At 39.2% G+C, this 26166-nt stretch overlaps 1 protein-coding gene across 1 annotated transcript in view; it reads left to right on the top strand.

Annotated features, from left to right (window-relative positions):
* nrg3a (neuregulin 3a) overlaps window positions 1-26166 on the top strand; it is a 421734-nt gene that overhangs the window by 343036 nt on the left and 52532 nt on the right. The window contains exon 3 of the mRNA XM_074675406.1: window positions 4836-4909. Coding sequence (XP_074531507.1) covers window positions 4836-4909 — 74 coding nt within the window. The remainder of the gene's footprint in view (window positions 1-4835; window positions 4910-26166) is intronic.

The following is a 26166-nucleotide window of genomic DNA, read 5'->3' on the forward strand; positions in this document are numbered from 1 at the left end:
GAAATGTGCGCTATTTGTGAGTGTGATTGTCTGTACTATGTGAGGCAGTCAGGTTTAAAAGTTCACCTCTCCCTGAGTCTATCAGCTAATGATACATGATGATCTTGTTACAGTAGCAAAACAATGGTAGTTTTGGCTGTTACATGCACTGTACATAAACCATACACAGGTAAACAATCAAATATTGCTAACAGATAGTATGAGATAGTGAAAAAGGACAATGTTTCACTGATAAGAGACAGGAAAAAGCATATTCTTCATTAAGGTCATACTTTTTCAAGTGTTTTTCTCTTTTTTTCTTTTTAGTTGCTGTTGAGGGAAGAATAAAAGAGGTGTCAATTTTCCAAATCTTAAAAAAATATATATTCTAGGTAGTACAAAGCAAGCATCAATTGATAGAAGTAGCACATTTCATACTCATTTTGGAATCAGTGAAATATATATTTTTTATGATGATGAGTATTTTTGGAGGAAAGTAATGAAAGAATTTTAATAATAGCTGAAATGAAATCTTCAGAAGTATAGAAAATTATATCCTGCTGCGTTTCTTTTTGAAACTATTGCTTAAGTTAATCATTTGTAAGCTTCAGTATTATGGCATGTGTTACTGGTGTTGTTGCTGTGTTGTTTACCTTTACATCAGAATCTTTCTGTTGCCTGTTACTAATTAAGCAAGTCAACCTACCACAGAGGGGTAGAATGAGATGTTTTATTTATTTATCAAATTATTTGACAAAGACAGAAAATTGGCATTGTTAAGTCAATTAAAGCACGGCTGATGCCGTGTACATAGGATTTTCATTCATGGCTAATTTGCTGTCCTAGTCCCGGGTTAAACCCTTGGGAAATGAGTCGCATGACAAAAGTGACAGTTAAAGCAGACATAAACAAGCAGCCACATGCACAGTTAAGAAAATATGCAAAGCATTAGTTCAAACAGGCCTCAAAGTCAAGCTCAGCTCATAGCTGCTCTTAACTCCACCCTATCAGCTGACAGTTTATGTGATTATAGCATCTGATTCCAACTCTTTATCCCTGTCTTGGCTTTACCTTTCCACGTAGGCATGTGAAAGGGTAGGGACTCCCAGGTCAGAGCCATACATCCAAATTTATGTTACGGCATGTAAATAATTACTTATTTGACAAGAATGCTCCTGACCAAACATTAAAAATCAGAAGATGTAGTTGTTTAAGCTGGAGTTTTGACCCAAAGACTTAGAAATCAGTTTCATCCATTAGAAATTCATTTGTCAAATCTTAATAGGTTATATTTTGTTTGAAAGTGAGGCAAGATAGGAGGACAATCTACCAAAGGAAGTTTGTCATAGCCGTCAAACAGATCACTCAGTTATCCTTCTCTGTGTAAAATGTAGATAATGGCACTGTGGTAGATCATTTCTCTGAGCAATCCAGCTTCACTGGTGGCAGACATCAGAAACTATGACTAAAAAGAAATAATTTATCCCGGAGGTCTTGTTTACTTACAAGGTTACAGAACATCATCATATACTCCAGGCTGTTTCATAACCAGTTTTAAACTCATCATATTCAGAATGTGTGTTATTTTTTCATGACCAGTTGGCTGTGCTTTACTTTTAACACAATATTTCCAAGGACCCAGAAAATGGGCCTGCGTTTATTGTTGGCTGGAATATTAAATCAACATCCTGGAATAAAAAGGCCACGTTTTCCGACACATGGAGAACTTCTTAACCACCCAAGAGGGAAGTTCTCTCAGCACATTCTGTTCCGCATATGTACATGCATCTTTTTGCACCAGCATGTTTTCACACATGCTTCGTGCACAATTCGGTCATGCTCCAAGCGCCACGTTTATATTTATCCCCTGTTCTGCACTGCTTTGTAAACTTGTGAGAGGTTCACACACATACAGTACACAATCATGCAGACACGTGCAATCTTTGTCTGGTTTCTTTTAATTAATAAGAGCGCTGCTAATTAGAAGGCATGCAACTCCTCAACACCCTCCGACAGTCTCTCATCCGTTCCTTAGATTCATTCCTCTGAGCTTTTACGAAGCAACACTGGTGTGTTTTAATGTTGAACACTTTTAACAATGCACAGTGCGACATGACTGAAAGATATCACAGTGGTCTTTGTGGCGCTTGTGCAGAGCAATGTTCATACATGATTGTGCGTTTTTGTAACGTTAAGTATTTTTAACAACACTCTGGTGCATTATATCCCTGCTGTACATGTCTCCTCTCTTTCACAGTCCTCCCCTAATGAGCACAACACAGAGACAATGTCACAATGTTAAGCCTCTATTCTTTTAATTATCTGCTCTTCCTCTGGCTGCTGTGACCCGGGCTGCCTCCCGTCACAGCTTTAGTCAGCTAAGGTCACAAAGGCATAGAGGGATGTTAAATGACCACCCACTTAGCAAAGAGAAGATCCCAGCCTTTTGCAAAGTGACCTGCTGACATGCAACACTTTGATCCCGACTGAAGCATGGGATGGGGATCTGAAGTCTCAACTTTTATACCTTTTTTTATTATTATTATTATTACTGGGGCTTAACAAAGCCAGTCTGATTGTGTCTTTGGAACAAGGCGACCATGTTCGTTTGTTTGTGTTTGTTTTGTTCTCCCTGCTCCCACATAACACTTACTTGGCATCACACATTGCAACAGTAAAAGCTGAGAACAACAAACCTGCATCAACAGAGAATCTACAATGGTTGATTGCAGAGGTCCTAACACAACAGATGAAATGAATGCTGCCACTCATAAAGGTAATCTGGAGTGATACGTGTGAGCAGGCTTTCTGCAGCAATCTGTCATTACCTTCCTAAAGGCAGACTGTTGATTGACAACCACTTTCATTCATGCCCTTTTGGCAATATGAGAAATATCTATCTTTGCTGCGTGTTGATCCTCTGAAAACCTCTGTAAAGAGCACTGACTTCTTTTAATTAATACAATGTTGACAGGATCTCATTTGTATTCAGACAACCTTTCACTACACTGATGAACTAATGTTAGATTACAGCTGCATGCTAATTACCAATCACCTTTAACACCAGCAAAGCTGTAGAGTAGTTATGTATACACTGTAGGCTTATTTACAGCAGACATTCAAACTTGTCCTACAGCAAAAATCCAACCAAGAGTAAAAACAGTAGCTTTGTTCAATCCGGGTGACTGCAATGCTAAAGTCCAGCTTTGAGAAGCCCTTTCTGCACACAAACACAATGAGTGATAAATATAACTGTTAAGGGACATCAGGATGAGATTCTTGTCAAGTACCACTTTGTCCACAGGGGGTGCCAAAATCAACACAAATTAAAATAATCTCCTAAGAGCTTTAGGCCAAATAAACCTTGTTATATTCTGAACTCATCCGTTGCATAAAATTAAAATCCAACCCAGGATTTTTGGTGTTATTCTTGTTCAAATTCATCATCACACACCCCCTGTCTCTACATATTTTCTCCCCTTTACCCATCCAGCAGTGAAGACACACTTTCCACACACCACAGTCATGCACATTTGAGTGCATCTGTCCCCTCCTGCTGCAGCTCATTTAATAATTAATCATGAAATCACTCACTGTAGATGAAAGACAAAGAAAGGGTTACCACCATCACGCTGCACATGCTGAAGTCTTTGGATGTCACTCTCCATTCTTTTTCACTCTTTCATCTTGGTGCACGGCTCTGCTCCTGTGCCTGGGTAGACACAAATGTTCCCTCCATTCCAAAAGCACACACAGCTGGGGTTTGTGTGTGTGTGTGTGTGTGTGTGTGTGTTTCTGCACTGCTTAGAAACTTGGGGGTGTGAATAAAACAAAGTCACAGGGGTAAACGGTGCAGGAATTGGCATGCAGGTCTGGTGAAAGACAGAACTGAGACTTCGTGGAACTGAAGTGTTGATGAAGTGACAAAATGATGGATTGAATAAAGATAGCACGCTCCAGTTTAAAAAGATAGCACCAACTACTTCTTTTCTTAAGTTTTTCCTATATTTGCATGTGTAAGAGATGCATTTTCCTTAAGAGTGACAGAATAAAGCAGAGCAGCAAGCAAGGTACAGATGGCCTGAGGCGAAGACTGATACCCAAACCGTCTGAGGGATCCAATTAGGCTTCACACTGTACGCTGGAATTTTAGCTCCCATGCTAACTTGTTCACTCGAAGACACTTCTATACATCGATAAAGATATATTTATTGTGCTGAATTTAATTAAAAAGACATTCTCACAGTGCATTGCCTTTTCCTACAACATTTTGATGAACAGCCCGAGCACATTTCAGAATTCATTAGCTGCCTAATGATCACTGCGTGAGTGGCACTCTCACGGGTGTGCCAATCAAGTTCAGCTGTTGGAATTTCGCTTAAGTTTGATGCAAAGAGCAAAGAAAGTGTTTGTGATGAACTGAGCATATTTATCCCTGTCTTAGTTTGGCCGCAGCCTCCCACACTTTACATTTTCTGTTACCTTGCAAGGATCCTTAACCTTATTTAACCGCAGCACAAAGAAAGGTTACAGCCTCTTACTTTATGGGGTATCAGATACTTCCCTTTTTACTGCAGCCCCAATTTGTGATTTTGGCTGAAAAGACAGATGTCTTCTTCAAGAAAACTCTGCAGGTTTCAGCCCCTAAAGATCACCATACTATTAATTTTCCCCCTGTCAGGTTGCCTTACTTTGCACTTTCTTGCCATTCAGCTCTCTTTCACAAGGACTGAGCTCTCCTTGCATGTGTCTCAAAGTGCTTCTCGTGCTGCTTTTGCATTTTCATCAGTAGCAGTGGAATTTGTTCCCTCTCACATCTGCCTGACTCAATGTCTTCTCCTCTTTTTGTCCACCAGGTGTCGAGAAGGCTACCAGGGAATCCGCTGTGACCAGTTTCTGCCCAAGACGGACTCCATCCTGTCAGACCCAAGTAAGTCTTCCATTTTTCTAACTGATAAATTCAGAACATGTTTTATTTCCATCGTGTCTGCACCTTTTTAAAAAAATGAGGGCAAATTATAGTGTCATATTTCGAAGTTAAACTACAGAAACATTACTGAGTTAACATCAGCATTGAAAAGCATATAGGAAAGTATCTTAATTCAAGACTACACTGACATTTAAAGGTACAGTCTGCAGGATTTTCCTTAAATTAAAATAATGTCAACTTTTAAAAGAATAATACTGCTCACTGAGCATGTGTGCCAGTGTCTGTGTCTGCCTCAAACCCTCTCCTCAGTCTGTATGTTGATGTTTTGGTTGTATCTGGGCATTTCTGGGAGCAGAGTAAGCGTGGTTACATCAGCCAATCACAGCCCACCCAATGCACAAGTGACTTTGCGTGTTGATAAGTGAGTGGATGAGGCTAGCCCAAGTGGCTTTAATAGTGGACAGTACAAAGCAAAGAAAACAAAGTGAAACCAAACGCCAAACATATAAAGCTTTTTACTAAACGAGGGTGAAGCCTCCTCAGCTTTTCCCCTCGGGCACTTGGAAAGCAGCGCAGGACGAAGAGCGTCGTGAGTTGGCTTCTTGCTGAGCAGGTATGTGCTAGATAACCCAGCGTTTAGCTTGTGCTAACATGCTAAGACAGGTGCACAGCTCTCGAGTCCCTCCTATGTAAAAACCGGTGCTGCAGGTGGTCACTGGGCCGTAGTCACAGTCAGAGGCTGTGGGTGTGCGCTGCTGCTGGCACTGAGCCAAGGAGGAGGAGCCCAGATTGAATGTTGTGTTTACTAACAAGTAATAAAAACTCCTGCAGACCCCACCTTTAAAGTCGTCTATATATTCTTGCAACCTGCTCTGAAGTAGAGCAAACAACTGGCAAAGCAGAATAAAACTGGGAATATTTTTTATCAGAAGCGCAAGGTGCTGCTTTTAACATTTCTGCAGATATAGCCTGGATAATGTCAGGTTTGCTTGGTCTTTTTTTAAATAGAAGAGATCTAGATAAATGCAAATCTGGAAAAGGGGTACTGCAGAGTTGGAGAAAAAAGTTGTTTAACTCCTTATCAAATCATGAGTTTTAAAAGGCTTCTTTATGGTCTTTAGATATAGACTTACCCCAGAAGTTACTGTAGGATACCAAAGACTTCTTTGGAGTTAAAATGTCTTTCTTGTTTTTTTATTTCTTGGATGTTCCACATCATAATTCCCTGATCTCTTTTACACCCCTCCCTTTTGTCCTCACATAACTTCTTCTTTCTCTCCTCTATTAACTGCTTTCTTAAATTCCCTGTCATACTCCAACTAATGCCACTTCTCCTATTTCTTTATCTCCCATGGTCCTCTGTGAATAGTTCAGCTGAGGGAAGAACAAAAATTGCCCTAACTGTCCTCACAGCTCACTATCTGTACCATGTTAATTTCTTCGTACCTCATTCCAGTCTTGCCACTGAGGCTCTAATGCAGTGGCAGAACAATATGTGCTGCTCTGCCACCAACATGCTGTTAAAGCACCATTTAGAGGAGCAGTACTGTCCCTTTGGGGATTTTTACCTCGTAATTGTCCAATTTGGAAAAAATAACCCTCAGCAGTAATATTTAAAAACGGAAGTCTCTCATTATGAGTATGAAATGTTCTACTTGATTACTAAGAAGACTGGGCAATAAATGAGACATGCAGATTAAATGTGGCAAATGTAACAACAGTGTTATCACTTGCTCTTTGTTAACATCCTTTACTTTCCAGTCCATTAATAAAGTCTTCTTAATGAGGTTTTTAATTCCAAGTAAGTATTAGGGTAATTGTCCTTGCTGGAACAATACGGGTGTTCACTCAAGTGACACCCATCTTTTTGTTTGTACACCCAACCCCCCTGACCTCGACGTATGGGTGGCCAAGCACCGCTGCCGTCCTCATCACTTAAACAATTTGTCAAATGTCAGACGGGAACAGTTGTTGCCTGTGTTGGTGCCACTGTATCTTATTATCTCCTCTGTGTAATGATGATTTAGTCAAAGCTTTGGATGAACAATCAAAGGCATAAAGGCCTGAAGAGTCAACTAGCCTGCAAACCACAGAACATTTGAATGGTTAAGAAATCCCATAATGAAATATTAAAACTGGGAAATAACTTAAAATATGTCTGACAGCAGAATACATCTGCTTTAATACATTTCTATCTGCATCCAATGATTATTTCAATGGATTCCCTTGTATTACATTTTAGGGTTATTCTCCTTTTTAGTGAAATCAGATATTTCCACACTGCAAAAAACTTGAGTGTTAATGTGTTAGTTCTTTGCCTCAATTGCTTAAAAAATTGCAGATGGGGTGATAAAAACTTGTATTATTATTATTATTATTATTATTATTATTATTATTATTATTATTATTATTATTAAGAAGAAGAAGAAGAAGAAGAAGAAATGTATTTTCAATATACAAAAACTTGTTCATAATTCAGTTTTTGCAGAGCTGAAAAGTTTTTCTTGGTGAGAGTAGACTATTTTCTTCTAGTAATAGTGGAGAAAAATCAAGAAAGTGATAAAACTGAGCATTTCCAATTGATTCATATTAGCATTTCTACATTGAATCTAGCTGTTAAGTGCATATCAGGATGTATGATTGTGTTGGAATGTGTTTTTAAGTATGTGTGACAAAGATGAAGGAAAAATTAGTTGATGTGAAAAATCTGGGTTATGACCAAGGAGGTAGTGTCTTGCTTTATGTAGGTATGGGTGGGAGATCCGGGTTCACACGCCCAGGCCAAGAAAATCATTCACCCCAAATCATCTATATTTAACTAAACAAGGCTAAAAGAGGCCTCTTTAAACAAGGGTTGTTCCATGAAAGTGAATGAGAAAGTTTTATAGACCTCAATGTACTCAAAAATAATAACCTCATTGATGATGATATTGTAAAACTGTTTGTCATCAAGCTCTAGAATCTTTACCGCCTTCAGTTCGTCCTTAAAAAAAAAAAAAATATCCATCAACTAAAAGTGGTTTCCTTTCCTTATAAGTTTCTGATTATCAGTCTATTATTCTGTTGCAGTTTCAGGTAAATTTCCATATAAATGGTCAGAGACTCACCAAGTCATTACTAAGTAGAATTGGGGCTGTTTTGGAAAGGGGCCTTTTTCACTTTTTGTCCCCCTATACCCTTTTCTGTTTGTATCAATTTTAGCTAATGCCACTTTCTCTCATTCATTTCTAATTTCACTCAACTATCCATCACAACTTTCTATAACCCTTTGCTAAATCTCTAATTTGCAATTAATTTTCTGATAGTAAGAATTGATCAGTCTTCTTTCAGGTCAATCCTTCCTTCTGGCTTCGGTTACATTTTATCGATATTTTCATTATTTCTGACAAGTCCCTGTCTTCTGTTCTATAGCACACTTATTTTTCAGTAACACCTTGTTTTCTTTCTTCTTTTTTTCCTCATTTTATTTGACAACTTCCTGCCTCAAAAAGTTGGTAAGTGAAAAACCCGGCAAAGAAGAGAGGCAAATTGGCCTCCCTCTTCTTTCCTCACCCCCCTCAAATAATCTTGTCACGGCATCACTCCCCTCGACTCCTTTGCTCGCAGCTCATCAAATCCTAATTTCCGGGGTTACCTTTGTGTCTCGTGCTCGAGCTTGCCTCAGTGTTGACATCCTTGTCCTCTCTTCCAAACGTTCCCCCTGACAGCCCCCTCCTCGCCCCCATCTGTCTCTTTCTAACCTTCCTTCGTGCCATCTTTTCCTCAACACGCATCATGTCCAGGCATCAGACCTCATTCCTTCTCCCCAGCCTACAGTTCTGTGTCCAACTCATCTCCTAACACTAAGTGGCACGAGGCCTCAGATGGATCGAGGCTCAAATTGTGCCAACTAAAAAGGTTCAACAGCAGGGCAGACAAACACTGCCAAGGACCTCTGGCATGCTGCTGGTCTCAACGGGAAGGGAAGGAAGTGCATGAGGCTGGATGAAAGTGGACACGTCTACTGAGTCGCACTATCACACTGTCTCAGGGTCTCAGAGGACAGAGGGGAGTCATGACTCCAATTGCTGTACAAACAGAATGAGAAGGAGATACAAGGCGAGACAGGGGGATGGATGCTGTCTTCTAGACAAAGAATAGAAGACCATACCAGACAATGTAGGAAAATTCAGAACACAGGGTTTTTGTGAGATAAGGAAGAAAATCACTGACTAAATAATCAAGGGGAACTCTATAACAGTTTAAAGTTTCATTCAAATTATAATTACCACAAAAAAAGGGAATGAGCATTACCAAGGATTTTTTTGTTTGTTTTTGCCACTACAACAGATTTTGTTGTTTTTGTTTTTCTTTAAAATCCCCAAAGTTATTTTATTTGTGTCGACTAAACAGTCAAGTATTGTTTTTTTCGTAACTGTTTGAAAATAAAGTAATGAAGTTGATAATATTATTAGGAAGTTTCTAAAGTAGGGTACAGCATATATTTAATTCAATCTGAGGCACCATTTAGCAACAAACAAAAAAGGGCGAAGATAGATAATTATAACGTACACTTATAACGAAAAATGTCCATCCTGAGGTTGCAGGAAAGATAATATGGACAGTATCCCACCTTCTTCATTCAGTTGAAAGGTAGAAGACACTGATGCAACGAGGAGCCAGACTTGAAAGGTCTTAAACAAAGTCATGAAGACTGAAACAGTCGTGTAGGAAATCTAACTTCAAACTAGAGCAGAAGATCTCAGGGGTGACACAAAAACTCACTGATGTACATAAACTTCTCAGGAACGCTGACAAGTCTCGACATGGAGTTCGTCACCTAACTGGCTTGATGGGATGTGTTTGAGATCAAAGATTTGTTTAGGACTCCCGAATCTGTCAGACAGCTACAAAGGCTTTTTGTTGTGATCCTAACATACAGTACAGTACAGTGCTTCAAATCTTTTCATTACAGCAGAAAGAGAGTTCAAACTGCTCTAGTTGTCAAGACGTCTTTTGTTGTTCAAACCGGAGGCTGTCTGATTGGCACTACCCATTCTGAGAAGTGCTCACAGGGAAATGGGCTGCTCTGGAGCAAATGTAGACTATACTTATAATGTATTCACTTTGAATGCATCTCTCTCTTCTCTTTGACCCGACACTCTTTTTATCCAACTTATATTCTGCAATCATTGTCTGGGCCTCACAGGAAATCATTGTGAACCCCTCTGAATCAAAGTCCTACAAGCCGGGCAGTCTAGTTTTTGCAGCGCTGCAAGGCCGAGTCAAAATCAGCATATTTTAATCTACAGTACAGGACCTGCATCATATCACACCCTGCAGACAAAGAGAGAGTGAGAGATTTAGAGATTTACATCTGGAGACAAATTTAATTCACTCTATCTTTATGAGATCTGATTTCATGCTCGACAGGTTTTTGTATGCTCCACAGACGATAACGCCGCAGTAATCATGCAAGTCCAATTTCCCAGAGAATACAACCTCGGGTTCTCAGATGTGCCTATGCATGTTTCAGTCCATAAGATATAAAGAAAGCATAAATGTGCTTTAAGCTTTATGCTTTTATCATGGACCAACTTATGAGGGGAAGGCAGGTAACCTTGAACTATTATGGTGGCTGTCTATTGGGAATGTGAAACATATTGTAAATAGACAACCATACAAATACGTATGTTTGTCCTTCAGCTGTGTGTTTTTACTGAAACTAGGAAAAAAATCTGTTAACTACAGGGACAGGTGGTGTCTGAAAGCAAGAAATAAGTAATGAAACACATGTCCTTAAACCTAGTCAGTTCCAGTATTGTCCACCTCTTTTACACAGTACAGCCAGTAGGAAACAGGCCCAAAGACATCATGTGGCTACAATGGATGTGGATGTTGAAAACTACTTAGAGATTCAAATATTGTGTGACCTCCAGATATACAGCGATCTGTACATTGAGTGGAAATGACCATGCAAACCTTTTGTCTGCTTCACTTTACTGTGAAACTTCACCCTTGAAGACTTCATCTGTTGCTTCTGTGAAGGATTTTTGTTTTTTTTGTTAATCTTTTTAACCACTATTTTCAATAGTTTATAGTCATTTTTTCCCCACTTGAATATTTTATTACAATGTAAATCTTGTTCTGCATTCTTTTAACAGAAAAACCTATGAAACAACCTGATGGCAGAGTAGAGGATTCTGGCACAACTTCACCTACTTCCAAAGTGCACAGAGAGGGCTTAGAAGTCTTTAAAGGTCAAACTCCAACAACACGTGTGGCAAAGACAAGTACTTTGTTGCAGACTAATGTGTTTTGGCTTGGCTTTCAGCAGGGTCATAGTAAAGTTGACTACAGATAACATTTAAGTAAGATCTGTTTAAAACAGATTTTTAAAGGAAAAAAAAGCAGAAATATCCTTATTATAATTTCATATCAAACAATTTAACCTGAAAAAGTAATAATTCATCAATAAAAGATAATCCTGGACCACTGGGATCCTGCTCTACTTTGGAGGCCAGATGCTACTGAAGCTGCTGTTACACCTTTACTAAAGAAATGTCAGTGTTTCCCCACAAGACAAGCCTCATGCAGACGCTAACTATTTTGCCACATTGTCAACAGGCAGAGGTAAAATGTGCTGGAGTCTTTACTGTACATTGGTTTGATATGTCATGAGATAAGTTTGTCCCTGGAGTCTTTTTTGCTGCTTGGAGTAAATCTTCATTGTTAGGTGTAATTCATTCATCATACCTTTTTGACACATGAACAATATAAGGCTGTTAAGATCAGTGTGTCTGCAGCCATAGATAAAGGTGTCATTCAACTTTTTTGTATTGAAATAAGATTTATTAGAAAGTTGTGCAGCAGCAGCAATGGAGTTTGAATACCAAATACTCTGTGTCGAGTTCAGTCGATTCAAACCAGCACATTTCTTAAAGTGCATGTTGGAGCTTGTTTGTTTGCCAGGGTACGTGCTATTTCCGTGCTCTACATTTTTGCAATTGTGCTTCTGCATGGTCGCGTCTCCATCCTGAAATTCTCACACGGTGTTTGGAAGTGAGAAGCAGAGTCTCAGGAGACATCTTGTTGAATTCACACCGTCTGAGAGACAAGAAGGAAAAGAAACTGGCTTACTACTCGGGAGTACTTGACATCTCAGGAATCAGCTCTTGTATCAGTCTTCTTTCTTGGACTGACTTATTGTGGCAAGGCAAATCCAGCCTACCAGGATACGGATAAAGAGCTGTCAGGTTTGTGTGCCAGACATCCTTACAATAGCAAAGCCAGGAGGGGGTCTAAGCTAGTCTCTTAAGAAGTGGATGTGAGTTTCTTTAATGCCAAAAATCACAGGGGGGCAGATTGAAACCCTTTGAAACCTTGATCAAGGTTTTATATTTGCTTCCTAATAACATTAGAAGTTATATTGCCTGCTTTGTGTGAAGCTCAAGCTGCCTAGACATGTACTACTTTCAGTTTAATTGGCATGTGTCCGGGGTGAAGGAAATGGCAACATTCACATTGAGACTCCCCATTATAAACAACAAATGAGTTGCCTCTTTGAAAGCAGGTCTCTTTGAAAGCAGATAAAACAATCCATTAATAGTGCACAGCATCTCCTCTCCTGCTAGATGTTGTTTATGCACACATGCAAGACTCTGCGCTGGATTAGAGTTCATAACATATTCTATGAGCTGCTGTTTCTCTCGAGTAAATAAACATTTATCAGAGGCGGATTTCAAGAGCCAATTTGGATGTAGGTGTGAGCAAATTAGCCTTGTGCCCTTTGAGTGAAAAATTAGGTATTCAGAGAAAATATTGGAGAAACTTAGCGCATGGAAGCATGTTGTAATGTAGCATTGACATTAAACCTGATATGAAAACTAAGAAATTTAAGAATCCAAATTAAACTGATGTATTTAATACATCCAAAGTTTCTGCATAGCTTCACGTGAATAGAGCACCAAAAACAATACACAACATTTTGTGTCTGTTGCTTGTTTACTCTACAACACTCACTATTGTAGTTGACCTTAACATGTTACTTATGATTAGTTACACAGCACTGGAGTCATTCTGTATAATTCAGCAGTCTGGAGCGTAAGTGTAATTCATAATGATAGTAAAGGTTTAATTCCCTAGTTCTGGTCATAGTGTTGGGTGTTAACTTTCCATAGCAACATCATCAAACATCATGTTTTTTGGTTGCATGGTATGGACGTCAATTGAAGACTCTACTGGCTGAAATTCACCAGTTGTGTCTCCAGTTCATCTTTGCTCCATCACAGCACTGGATCGGTTAGGTTTCCATTCAAGTCAATCTGCAACTTACACTGGATCCACCCAAGGTTTGACTGCAAGGCTGGTCCTGCAGGTCGATGCATAAATTAAGCATGAAAAAGACTGAGCGGGACAGGAAGACGTGCACGGAAACTACCTAAGTACACCTAGTGACTTTTAAAATAAAACAAACCAGGCCAAAACCACATCATGTTGTTTTGGCGTCATCAGACGGCAGAGATATTGTTGAGTCTGGGTTGGGATGAAGTCCATGGGCTCACACATACACACACATGAAGTCACATGGCACACACACAACCTTGGATTGAACGCCTTCTTTGGCTCCGTTACAGTTCAGCTGCAGAGGGTTGATGAGCACGTGCCCAAGTGAAGCTTCGTACGCACCCCTCCATGGCTGAGCAGTGACATCTGTACAAGTCTTCGGGGTTTTGATTGTTGACATCATGTGCTTATATGCTGAGGTGCTTTTTTTTTTCTTGATCTCAAACTACGCGCCCTGTAGGGGCATGGTCTGGAATTGTCTTTTTTCCCCTCTCTTCTCCCAATGTTGTTATTCAATATCTATTACAAAGGGGCACTGGGCACCCTAGCAGCTCCTAGGTTCTTTCGATTCCTGTTTCCCATGTCCCCGTTTGTCTTCTTATATGTCTTGGAAGGGATGTAACTCATATGAAATTTTCCCTCAGGGATCAATAAAGTATTCTGACTCTTATTCTATAATAATAATAAAAATAATATTAATAACAATTGATTTTATTTGTAAAACACTTTATATTCATTGATTATTTTGATTCTGATTTAGCTTGACTACGACAACAAATGGACATAATGAGCAAAGCCAGACCAGGAGTCAACAGGTTTGAGGTTTTACAGCCCAACATGAATAAAGAGAGGCTCATCAATGGAGTAGGAAATGTAGGAACTCCTCGGTCTTGTGGCTCCAGCTGTTTGTCAGTTATGCAGCTTGCCGGACTGAACATGCAGCCTGTGTGAGCAAACGCAGTCAACATAAAACAGAGTGGAGCCAGACCGAGACTGTCTGGAGAGACGCATACGATAACCTTCTATTTCTTAGCAACAACTTTCAGCTTTCAAAATGTTTATGATGTCTGTATTTTAGTTTATGATTTGGGTTGCATTATTTTCCAACATCAGACCCAATGAATTTATTTCACATCCTGATTAAATTATTCACTTGGTGCAGTTTTTCATTGGATTGATGTATAAAAGGCTTTAACTAACACTCTTGCCTGATTTGTCCTTCCTGGAAACATGGAGCAAAATTATTCTGTTTGGAAACCATATTAAATTGAAAATTTAGATTTTCAAATAGATGTGCGGGGATGTACTGATTTGTAATTCGTTTGCCATACTTGCTGCTGTAGATAGTAGCTGCAGATTTTCAGGGAAGCTCTTTTCTCAGCCTTACCTGAGCTTGCCAGGCTTTACACACAGTTACTTGCTGCATGACAAACCACCTTCACCGCCGACAGCTTAGGTGACTACTGCCTGTTGAAATTTTCTACTCCGAACATGTATATTCCTTTAGCTTTCACTGTTGGTAAGACTTGAAGCTCTGCAGTAGAGTGCGCTCTCTTGCTGCCTATATTTAACTACACAGAGGACTGCCAGCATCACTGTGTCCATATTTTCTCTCTTTGCTTTTTTTGGAGCAGTTCACCTGTCCTCAGGCCAATTAAAGTTTCCATTTTGGGGGCTGAAAGTGGCAGTGTCGTTTACACCCAGCATTTCTAGGTTCCAGATGCACAGCAGGGCGTTGGCAGTTTGCTACGGATACTGCACTCTTGTCAGCTCCTATTGAAACACAAGTATTGGCAGAGGTTAATTAGCTGCAGGTGTGATTCTATGGCCAGCTGGACTGGTTCTGGCTCAGTCACACGCTGACCCGTGCTCAGTCTCCACCCCGGTGATACAGAACATCCGAGCACAGTGCCTGTTCAAGTGCCGTCAAAAATCACAGCCGTTTCAGCAGCATTATCACTGCTGCTTTTTCCTGTGAGGTGGTGAAAATAAGGGCTACATGGTACACAAGTTTGCTGCTATGTACCCATATATAGCCTGCCAAGTGAATTCCTAAGTGTATGTCTGTTGATTTTTGTATCATACGTTAGAGTATCCTAACTGGAAATGAAAGTATTTAATTCTTTCCGGTGCCTATAAATTGATCAAAGGTCCTGTTTTGTTTTGTGATAAGTTTTAGCAGTGTTAAAGTCTCTCCTTTATATATCACTTTTCCTTTCACGACAGAATCAATACTGTATTAGTCCTTTTTTGATTGAGGAAAAAAAACAAAACATGATGACATAATATCCCCTCAAAAAATGATAGTCCTTTCACAGCAGGTAAACACAATAGCAAATGCAAAATTGACTATTGCAGTGAGGACTAATGGATACTGATTGCTAGGGCCAATTTAGCCTCTGCCTGTCCATAGAAATGGACGGGGAAAGAAAGCAATCAGAACAAAGAGAGGAAAAAACTAGAAATTCATAATGATTGCAGCAATTCATCTGGCCCGGGCCCCATGTGTGACTACGCTTCCAAAAATATTTACAAAATTGCTTTTGATTGAATATCCAAAACAATATTTTTGTCGTCTATTTCACACAGCATTGTTTTTTTTTCCCTCTGACTCATTATTCTGTTCTCCATCGAATGTCTGATCAAGACTTTTAGCTGTGCCCACATACAGATCTTAATAGATCTGGAAGGCCCAATTTATAGTGAAGTATGGGTCTTGTCAGCTGGTGCTTAGTGAAGAATATGGCAGTGGGATGCAGATTATCTCAGAGCCGTGCAGGCTGGTGTGCCCGCTGCTTGCACCCACCCTCTAGTCACAGGTCATTAATAACTGGGCAAGGGTGGCAGACAAGGCAAGGCAATTCTGCTCCCTTTTCTCACTATTTTTCCTCTTTTCCTCTAGCTTCTGACTGCTGCTCCTGTCCTTTTTTTTGCTTTTTCTAACATACCATGTATGAACTGTAATCTATGTACATCTTGTACACAAGGAAGTGCTTAATAGTATTAATATCTTCAATTTGTATAGCCCCTTTCAAGCAATCCAAGGTTACTTTACAAAATAAGATTTCTTGTTAAAGTTCACTGTTAAAATAAAAGCTATCAGTGCATGGATGATCTGCACGTCATGGAACAAATGAGATAACATTTCTGAAAAGTGACTCATTTATTTATGTGTGAAAATTAATGTAGGTCTGTCTTAATGATGATAGTTAATGAAGAATGGTTCAACATTCCTCCACAAACTGGAACATATGACAAACTCTCCCCCCATTGAAAATGTATATATATTTCCTCTTTGCCTTTTTTTCTTTCTTTTTTGGTACAATAACACAGATTTATTTGCCACCTCTGTGCAAAAAGCACATCTTACCAAATCTTGTTTTAAAATCAACAAGCACATGGTTGCACAAATGGGTGTGAAGCTAGCATCTGCTTTGTTAGATTCCTTCATGCTTTGCCATTTACTGGTTTGCACGTTACTTAGGTCAGAGCCCTATTTCCACAATGATTCAGATAGATGTGTGTGTGTTTAGGGCATGTAAGCCCATTACTTAAAAGATTTAAGCAAGTGTCTTATCCAATGACAGCCCCCTCTGCATAACATCCACACTGAGTTAAACAGTTATGACAACTCGCTTCCAAGGCAGGTGGGGAATGTGCTAATGGCCTAGTGGACCTCGGTAGTCAGCTGAGACAGAAAACGTGGGACAAAATGACCTGAAATTGCTCTGTCCTGATGGTTTGTTAATGCTCCTTTTTCTAAAGCTTCACCGGTTGACATCTGAGGATGGTGTCATGTCTGTCACTGGGAGGATGGTAAAGTGATGGCAGTTAAGAATCATTTCTGTACAAATCTGTCTACAGAGAGAGACATCTAGAGTGTCATGATTTAGTGTTTCTCCCCATCTCATAACACATTTTGTATGTGCTTACAGCTTTAAGATGGCAATGAAGTAGAACTGAGTAATGTTGTCAATTCATCATTTAGAAGATCTGAAAAAAAAAAAATGTCAAGTAACTTTTTAGTAAGACTTTATAAAATCACCATAAGTCACTGATATTTTAGGCTGCATCAATATAAGGTAAATTACTTTCAAATTAAGGCTAGTGGTTAGTTTTCTTTATTTGCTATTAAGAATGTTTAAAAAAAATGAACAAAATATTTTTTTTCTCATTTTGATAGGTTTTTTTTTCATCTTCATGGATAAAGATGTAATCATGTAGCGCTATAAACCCTCAGATATGAGATTTATTTTCAAAACTCTGAGAACTCTGCATTGTGTACATCCAAAAATGGCATGTAGAAAAAAAGGGATTGTTTTACTCTCCTGTTCCACTTCACAGCTATTTTCTTGAAATAGCAACTGATCCATCCTCACCTGTTTTTGTTTTTATGAGACTAAAGTCATCCCACCCTGTCTCTTTCTGCCCCACCACACCCAAAATAGCTTAGCATGAACATGACAGGTGAGTACATAAATGCTTTGCCTTTGCTGCACCTACTGTAGATGTAGCTTTCCCTCAGCAGCGTGTCGTCATTAAACCCCCGAGAACAAGAGTACTGATCAAGGTTCACTGCTCAGGTTGCATGGCCACATTAAACTACACTGCATTAAAGGGGAACACTGGTCCTTTATGGCTGATGTGATAAAAATAACCCCAGCTATCCTCAGATTGCCTTTCTCAGCCCTTCTTTCTTATAGGATATTCTTACTAGATTTATTGACCGGAGAAAACAGGGTTTAGACAGACAGTATAGAAAAGATCACAACAAATGCACAAGTGTATACTCATATAATTCTGCACATTTCAACCCCTTCTTGAAAGTAAATAAATCAATAAAAATCAGAGAACGTAAGCTTTGAACTGTGAAACCAGAAACTTCTAAACCAGAGTTACCTCAAACTTGAATTAACTCCCTCAAGGAATTTCTTCAGTATTTTATTAATTTCCAAAGCGTGATCATATTTTTATGCTTGTTTCCAGTCCAATGACTTGAAGGCTATACAAATGGCTTTGTCTCTGATTTCTATCTGATATAAAAGCAAAGTTTTGCAGCTGTAGTCTTTTGCTGACATAAAATTATCCGCTGCTGTTTAATGTAAATTAATTTCTTTACACTAACTTTCCCGATCTCTTTTATCTTTCTTTTTCATCTGTTTATCTGTTCCTCGTACTAATCAGCACTGCTTACCCTTCTTTATCACCTGCAGTAATCAAAGACACTGCAGTATCTGTTGCTTCTGTTTTCCATATCTGTGAAGTAAACACTTAAGACTTTTTTTTTTTTTCTTGTAGAGCAACTTCTTATACAAGTCTGATCTCCAATACACATTTTAATTTCATCTCATATCTTGGATAATCAGGCTTGATTTTTTAAATTATTTTTTAATCTCTGTACATATTTCAGTCGCTGACAGCTGACAGTGAGGGAGATACTGTTAGGACTACATTAAAAGTTGAGGAACATTGAGGACAGCTCTAAAATTAAACTTTTACATGGAGGAAAACTACTTCCAAACCCTGCCATCTCAACTCTATAAACTTCCTGTGCCCCACATGTAGGCTGGTTGAGCTTACCTTAAAATGTCCAAGTCAAGAGTGAGGGAATTGGTTATTTATCTGGCATTTCAAATTCACTCTGAGTAATGAAAAAGAGAGGGGAAGTGGAGGGATGGACAGAATGAGAGACGGGGAATGACAGTCTCGAACTGTATGTGAACTAAGTAGACGACATGTGCCCTGCCCTGCTGAATCATGGGTTGCCCCCTGTCTGTCTCCATCCAGCTCTCTTTCCACTCCATCCTCCTCTTTGGTCTTTATCGCTGTCAGTCCTCCCCGCTGCCCTTCATGTACTGCCTGCTAAAACTCTCCTTATCGCTTACCCCAACTACCCAAACTCTCTTTTTGACATGTCTTGCTTTTCCCTCTCTATCCTCTTCCTCTCACTTCTGTCTCTGTCTTCATTTCATTGCTTTGGGAACAGTTTACTCTTCCCCACCTCCTCCTCTCTTACTCATTCATCCTTGCAAAGCCTGTCGGCGAGCCACCCTCCTCTCTGTGTCTCTACCTCTCCTCTTGCTCCTGGTTTCCAAAAAAGCCCCAGAGGCATCAGTGATTCACTGGCTGACCTTCCTCTGCTACATCTGAAGGCTGGCTGGCTCAATTTCTGCTTTACATTTCTGCAAAGTCATGTAATCACTGCTATAGAAGCCTTTAAAAACTTAAACTTTAAATCTATTGGAAGGCTTTTTAATGCAGATTTGGTCCTGAGCTTACAAGCTACCATCAGACACGTTTGGTTGTGAAACATTATCTTGCAGCCTCTGCTAAAGGGTTGACTTATTTAAGTCCTCATTATTGGCTGTTAAATCCAGTCATCTCAGCCTCATAGGAAAAGAGGGTTCACTTAAGTCCCCTGTGATGTAAAACAGTAAAATATTGTGATGTACGATAATGATGAATTACAGAGTAATTAGAGGGCTGCAATTTACATGGTGACTAAAAGGCATAAAATATCATATCAAAGGGAAATTAATCTCTTTGACAGATCATTTTTTTACCCTGGAAGCTGATGAAACAAGAGCAAAATTTCAATGTCCCCACAATCGCTTTTGATAAGGGAATACAGCTCAAAGGTATTATCATGAATTTGTTTTTGGAGGCAAAACCTGGAAACCTGTTCAGTAGCAAGGAGAGTGCAAAGAGAGGCCAGTCAAAGATTTTGTGATAATAATTAGTCTGAACTTGATACAAAAGCAACAGAGAGAGCATTTGATGTCTTATCTTTGCTGTGCAGCTTCTTCCTTGACGTCATTTATTGTGAGCTGTACCAACCAGGTCAGCAGACCGAGACTCCAGCATGAATCAACTTTGAAAGGAGAATCATGTTCAGCCATGTATAGAGAGTCAGTGGTAGAAATGGGTGTCTTCTTTTTTTGTCTCGCTGTTATTCAATCATACAGAAAGATACAAATCCTAGAAAACGCAGACAGATCTGTCTTTTTGTGCCAGCAGGAGCCTCAATGGACCAGGATAGCATGGCATCCACTTTTTTTTTTCTTTCAAATTTTGCTTTTTTTAAAGCTGAAGATCTCTTTCACTTTGTTCTCTTTAACTGTTACGACTGGGACTCTTTCTCCTCTCCACCTACACAGTTTGCCTCAAACCTAGTGCAACAAGCTCACTACTGTTTTATTGATCTTTTTTTTTTTAAGACATTTGAGGAAAATATTGCAGAAAAAGCACACGCTGGAGTAAAAGTAGAAGAGGCATGTTGAGGAAAGTCGGTAAATCCAAAAAGATGAATCACATCTGCACAGAAAATAAACTTCAGGTGCACACTGAACATCACAAATTGATGGTGCAGTAACAGTGAAAGATACAAAAATAAAAAAAGGGCTCAAGGTGTCACTGGATGAAAAGGGTGAATAGAAAGCACAAATGTGATGTGTATGTGTAGGTTTTAGCCTCAGGGCCTCAGAGGAAGAGATGCTCAGAGATGCGACCCTGATGATGATTGACAGCTCCCTGTAGGCGTTCCCACAGTGACTCAGAAGATGTCACCGACTGTTTATTTCTGCATTTTCTCCCCATAAAACGGCAATGAATACAAACAGAAGCCTCAACAGATTGGACATCTGTCTCATTTTGTGTCACTTTGCTCTTATGTACGGCAGAAAAAAAGTGGAATAATGGTTGTCATCAAATGGAGGTGAAGACTGCAGTTTCTTTGGCTTGATATTAAAAAAAAGAAAATGAAAGCAGTGGGTTCTTGTTCGGTCAATGTCACTGATGTCTAAGAGGCTGAATCCTTCTGAGGATAAATGGTTGAAACACAAATATGTGGGTAGTTAAGGTTAAGGGATAAAGCAGAAAAGAACTTTGTGAACTATGTTGCATGAGTACAGACTTGCATTATTGATTTAATGTGCATTTATTTATGTGCAAAATGTATGATGTTTCTACTCTGGAGCTGACATATTTTATTCAAAAAATGTCATTCTGTGTTGCAGTCTGATGAAAAGTAAGTTTTGCAAGCTGTTCAGAGCATACATCAAAGTAGAGTGAAGAAAGACTTCCTGGAGAGCAAGCACTGGGCCTTGTGGAACACCAAATGTGATTGATTAGAAGAATCATTATCAGAGAGGATATGGCTGACATTTTTGTAATTGATTGATATGATGGAACTTAAAAGTCTGCTGAGTTTCACTGATTGTTTTGTTCTTTGTAGGTTTTTTTGTCTCTATATTTTTGCTCAAGGACCTAAAAAAGTCTCTAAAAAGTTTCTTTCTTGTACTGTTTACCAGGAGTTGGTCTCACTTACTCAAATAAGCCATACGTAGCCTCTTCTCCTCCCTGATCGGTTGTTAAGGCAAATACTGTCGCATAGGTGCAGAGCAGATGCGTCAGATAAAAAAAGATTCTCTTAGGTTAGAGGATAAAGATACCTTGTTTCCATAGCAACTGCTATAGGCAAAATCAAAAAAGGAGAGATTCAAAGGAGAAACAACAAATGATGAAATTATCAGAGGTTCATAAAAGATGACATTCAAGTGCAAGAGTGACAAAGAATGCCATCAAGGAAGTAGATGGTTTGGGGATTTTTAAACATATCATTCGTATACACAAACGACTTTGTTAGAACAGTAAAGGACACACACCATAGACTGTATATAGAGTGGACAACGTGGCTCTGCCATTTATCACTGTACAGTTTTGAGGCCAAAATACCCCGTCATAGGCGCCACCATTAGTAGCAGTTGTGCAGCCAGAGTCTGCACGGTAAAGACTGAGGGATTCTGGGAGAATCTGAGTGGAGCTGGGTGACAAAAATAATTATCTAATGATTAATAATATTTTTTTTTTCTTTTGAGAGTCTAATCACTTCTTGACTCTACATCCCAACATATTATACAATCCCCCCCAAAAATACACAAAAACGGCAGCTGTCAATCATTTTAACCTCTTATAACTAATGAAAACAAAACTTTTCAGAAAAAAGAGGACTTGAATACAAGAGAGCCAAATGATATCTTCAAATCACCACAACAGTTGAACGTGACAATCATTTCTACGAGCTGTATTAATTCTTTAAAATTTGACCACAGCCCATCTGGAATGACAGGGGAGGCAGATTTTTTTTTACCTATACTGCAGCCAGTCACCAGGGGGAGCAGTTTTTATGGCGACCTCGCTTCAAGCCAAGCAAGATGATGTCAATTCTTTTTAACAGTCTATGACACACACCCATAAAAGGGGCTAGAAGGTGGAAAAAGGACTGTAAAATGATACACAAGTTGATTTTAGAGTTTTTAGATCCTTGCAGTAACTAATAAACTAGTGTAAAGAAGACTTTGTACCGTAAAAATCACAACATGGTATGAGCCAAAGGTATAATATTACTCTAATTTACATATCAGTGATTCCTCTCTGCTCAAACTGCTCATGAAAACTACTTGCAGGGTTAGAAGCGTCAGCAGGGTGATGGAGTTAAATGTTTCAAATGATTTATCTTGCTTTCAAACCAATTACTATCAGCTTCTTAGGAGGATTTTGGATTTAATAAACACCAAAATGTGACTGCTTTAAATACTGATCATGATAAATGCTTGAGGTGTTTCTGTATTTCATTTACTTCACTGCTCAAAAAACAGGCTGCAATCCCAAAAGATTTTTACCTGCACCTGCAAAATCTTGTAAACAACAAATTATCATGTAACCAAAAGCAGAGAAGAGCCAAAGGGAGAGACATCGACTCTCTTCACCACCACAGAGCTTTCTGACTTATTCATGCAGAATTTCATCACAACTAAAAAAAAAAGTGGACAATGCTATGCCATCATTTAGTTTCCCTCCACTCCTTCAGAGCCACCATCTGTCAAAATATCAATTTATTTCCAGCTCTCTAAAGAGTGCTGAGCACTAATTGGAAATAGCATGTAGCGTATTCTCTGTTCTACACACATGGAGAGCCAAGCTATCAGTCAGTCTGAGACGTGAACATGATGCAATCACTCCCTCATGCCCATCTGCAGAATAAATCAGTTTCTATCTGTCAGAGGGAAGAGAAGGAAAAAGATAATTCTGTGCCTGTGTGTAGGGCAGTGTTCTTGGAGACATATAAATACAAACATTATCTGTATTAAAGTAAGGTCTCACAGGGGAATCTGTACAGGAGAAGTGCCTTGTTAGGAGCAATGCCAATAAAAAGGAGGGAGGAACAGAAATAATTGGTTACTGAGTCTACTCAGTAGTCTACTACTGAGTCAGAGAAAAACCTTTATGGAGAAAGCAACTATATGTGACATGAACACTAGAGTTAATGCTGTAATCGTGGTCAATCACCATCCCCTGGGAAAACACTGAACAGACTGGGGAGAAAGTATGTTTTGCTTCCACTCAAAAAAGGTGTGAGGGGTATATTTTATCAGGGAATTTGTTCTGATTTAAGGTTACAAAGCTTTGGTTTTGTTTTAGAAATGAGGGATATCTAGGTTGGGATGAGAAGTGCTTTTTTTCTTTGATGAGAAACCTGTAATGTTATGAAATATGCCCCATTTCAAAAACATGTTCTTTCAGCTCAGTGATACATTTAGTGTTTACAGAATATCATGAGATCGAACACGAAGCCCTGTGGTGCACCACATGCAATAAATCATGCCAAAGAAACCCAATTAGCAGTGGATGCTGACATTTTCCTTATTGATGGATAGGACGTGATTTAATTCAAGGTAGTCCCATTAAAACCAGCCTCAAACTGTCAATAAAAGTTACATAATCAAGTGGCTAAGGCTTGGTTATGAAGCTTTCAGCTAGCATTTATTACGGTACAATACGTAACTCTGAAGAGTTTGTTTTCATTATTCCTCTGTTTAATCAAAAGCTGTCATTTGCTGTATTCTCTGCCTGCACTGCTTTGACAAAATAGAAACAAAGTTTAGATAATTCTGATAAATACTGATGCATTACTCTGGATAGCTGTAGCCTTTACATAAAACAACACCCAGCTCAATGCCAGGCTTTAATGTATACTTCAGCCAGGAAAAATTCATTTCTTTGCAAGAATTTTTACACTTCTTGAGTTCAGTTGACGTGACTTTAATGGTTAAACCTAGAATAATTCAAACAGACTGTAATCAGATTCTGGTTAAGAGTAAAAAATGTGATTCACTGAAATAAGCAAAGTTTATAAAGGCAGATTTAAAGGATGATGTTTTGCAATCAGTTAAATTCCTGAAAATCATGAAACATATTCACATTGTCAGTGACTGCAGTCTGTAAACCAGCAGGGTGTGTGTCCCATTGGAGGTCAGCTAATCTGCCTGCCACTGTGAGGCTCACTCCAGAGGTGGAAGTCAGCAGCAGGGAACACACACACACGCACGCACGGACGCACGCACGCACACACACACACACACACACACACACACACACACACACACACACACACACACACACACACACACACACACACACACACACACAAATCCAGTCACTCTTCATCACCATGTGTGCATCCACAGGGAAGGGAAGTAGGGCGACATGCTACAGACTCCCTGCCACCCACACCTGCCTCTGCCTCAGGCTATAGACCAACAGCCACACTCAAATACACACACATACATACACCCACACACACTGCAGGGAGTATCTACTTTCATATAAAATGGCACATTGATTTGTTCAGTGTTTTCATCTAGGTTCCAGTATGGTGTGTGGTTTATGCGAATAGATGATCGCTAATTTCAAGGACATTATTTAAATGGGCCTCAGACTCCACTGATGTCAGGTTCAATGTACATTAACAGCAGAGAAACAGATTCAGAGGGTTTAACAGCACTGGACTGGAATAAATTCTAGTCATTATGACGCCATTTTAACAGCACTGTCAGCCATTATAGAGGGTAATCTTAAAAGGTAAGTTAAAGTCCAGCAAACCCTTGGGTTTGGTTTAATTAAACAGTTGTGCAACATTATCCAGAGTGTATTCAAAAATCAAGTCAAGCAGAGAGCATTTTTATTCTAATGGAAATAAAAGTAAATAACACTTTCATAATTATTAATTTATAGTTAAATGGCATGTTTTAAATACATTATGTATCAGTAATAACTTGATGTGCTTTATCCCAAGTTTCGATGTTGAAGAATACATTTCTACTGTCTGCTTGCAAGATAGCATTTTAAAAATAACAATCAAAAAGTAATTACCAGTTGAAAAAGCACCAGCTGTGGGTTCAAACAAAACTAGTTTAAATGTCACATCTAGTTAAGGATAGGGTTCAAGCTCTGTTAATATTTCAGCTGGAAATTGCTTTGTAGAAAAACATAGATTCAGATTTAAAAGCTTATAACAGGGATTTTTTTACCCTCACCTTCTGAACTCTATTGTCTTTGTGCAGACTTTGTATCTCATCATCATAGACTCTTCATTAACCCAGCTATACCAAGAGACCATTTAATCCTTTCTTCAGCTGACCTTGTATCTTAGAGGAAATATTCACATGGTAGATTTAAAGTTGGTAAGAGTTTATCGGAGGACCATTGAAATGCCCATCTTTCATCCCAAATTCTTACAGTCCCTTTTCCACTATTTCTATGTCAGGAATTTTGGTACAGAAAAATATTTTGAGATTTTTGGGAAGTTTCCAGCCTGCTTTTGACACATCTCTTGGGCACCTGGCAGCCAACATAATGAGTCAAAGGCCATCAGCTCCAACAGAACACATTTAACATACAATACTTGGTGGGCCCTTTCTCCTAAAGTAGTTTACAGTAGCAGCTGTGCATACATCTTGAGTACGAGTGGCCCCAGTGGGAACTGAAGCTCATATCCTGACAGTGCTGGTGCTGATATATGCTGTACCCGCCAAGCTACACAGAAAATGAAATCCCTAACCTTGGCAGCTTTAGTGCTAGACTCTACTCATTGA

This window comes from Halichoeres trimaculatus, unplaced genomic scaffold (assembly GCF_033239565.1).
Source record: "Halichoeres trimaculatus isolate MK-OKI-2021-1 unplaced genomic scaffold, fHalTri1.1 fHalTri1_scaffold_8, whole genome shotgun sequence".
Classification (NCBI taxonomy): domain Eukaryota; kingdom Metazoa; phylum Chordata; class Actinopteri; order Labriformes; family Labridae; genus Halichoeres; species Halichoeres trimaculatus.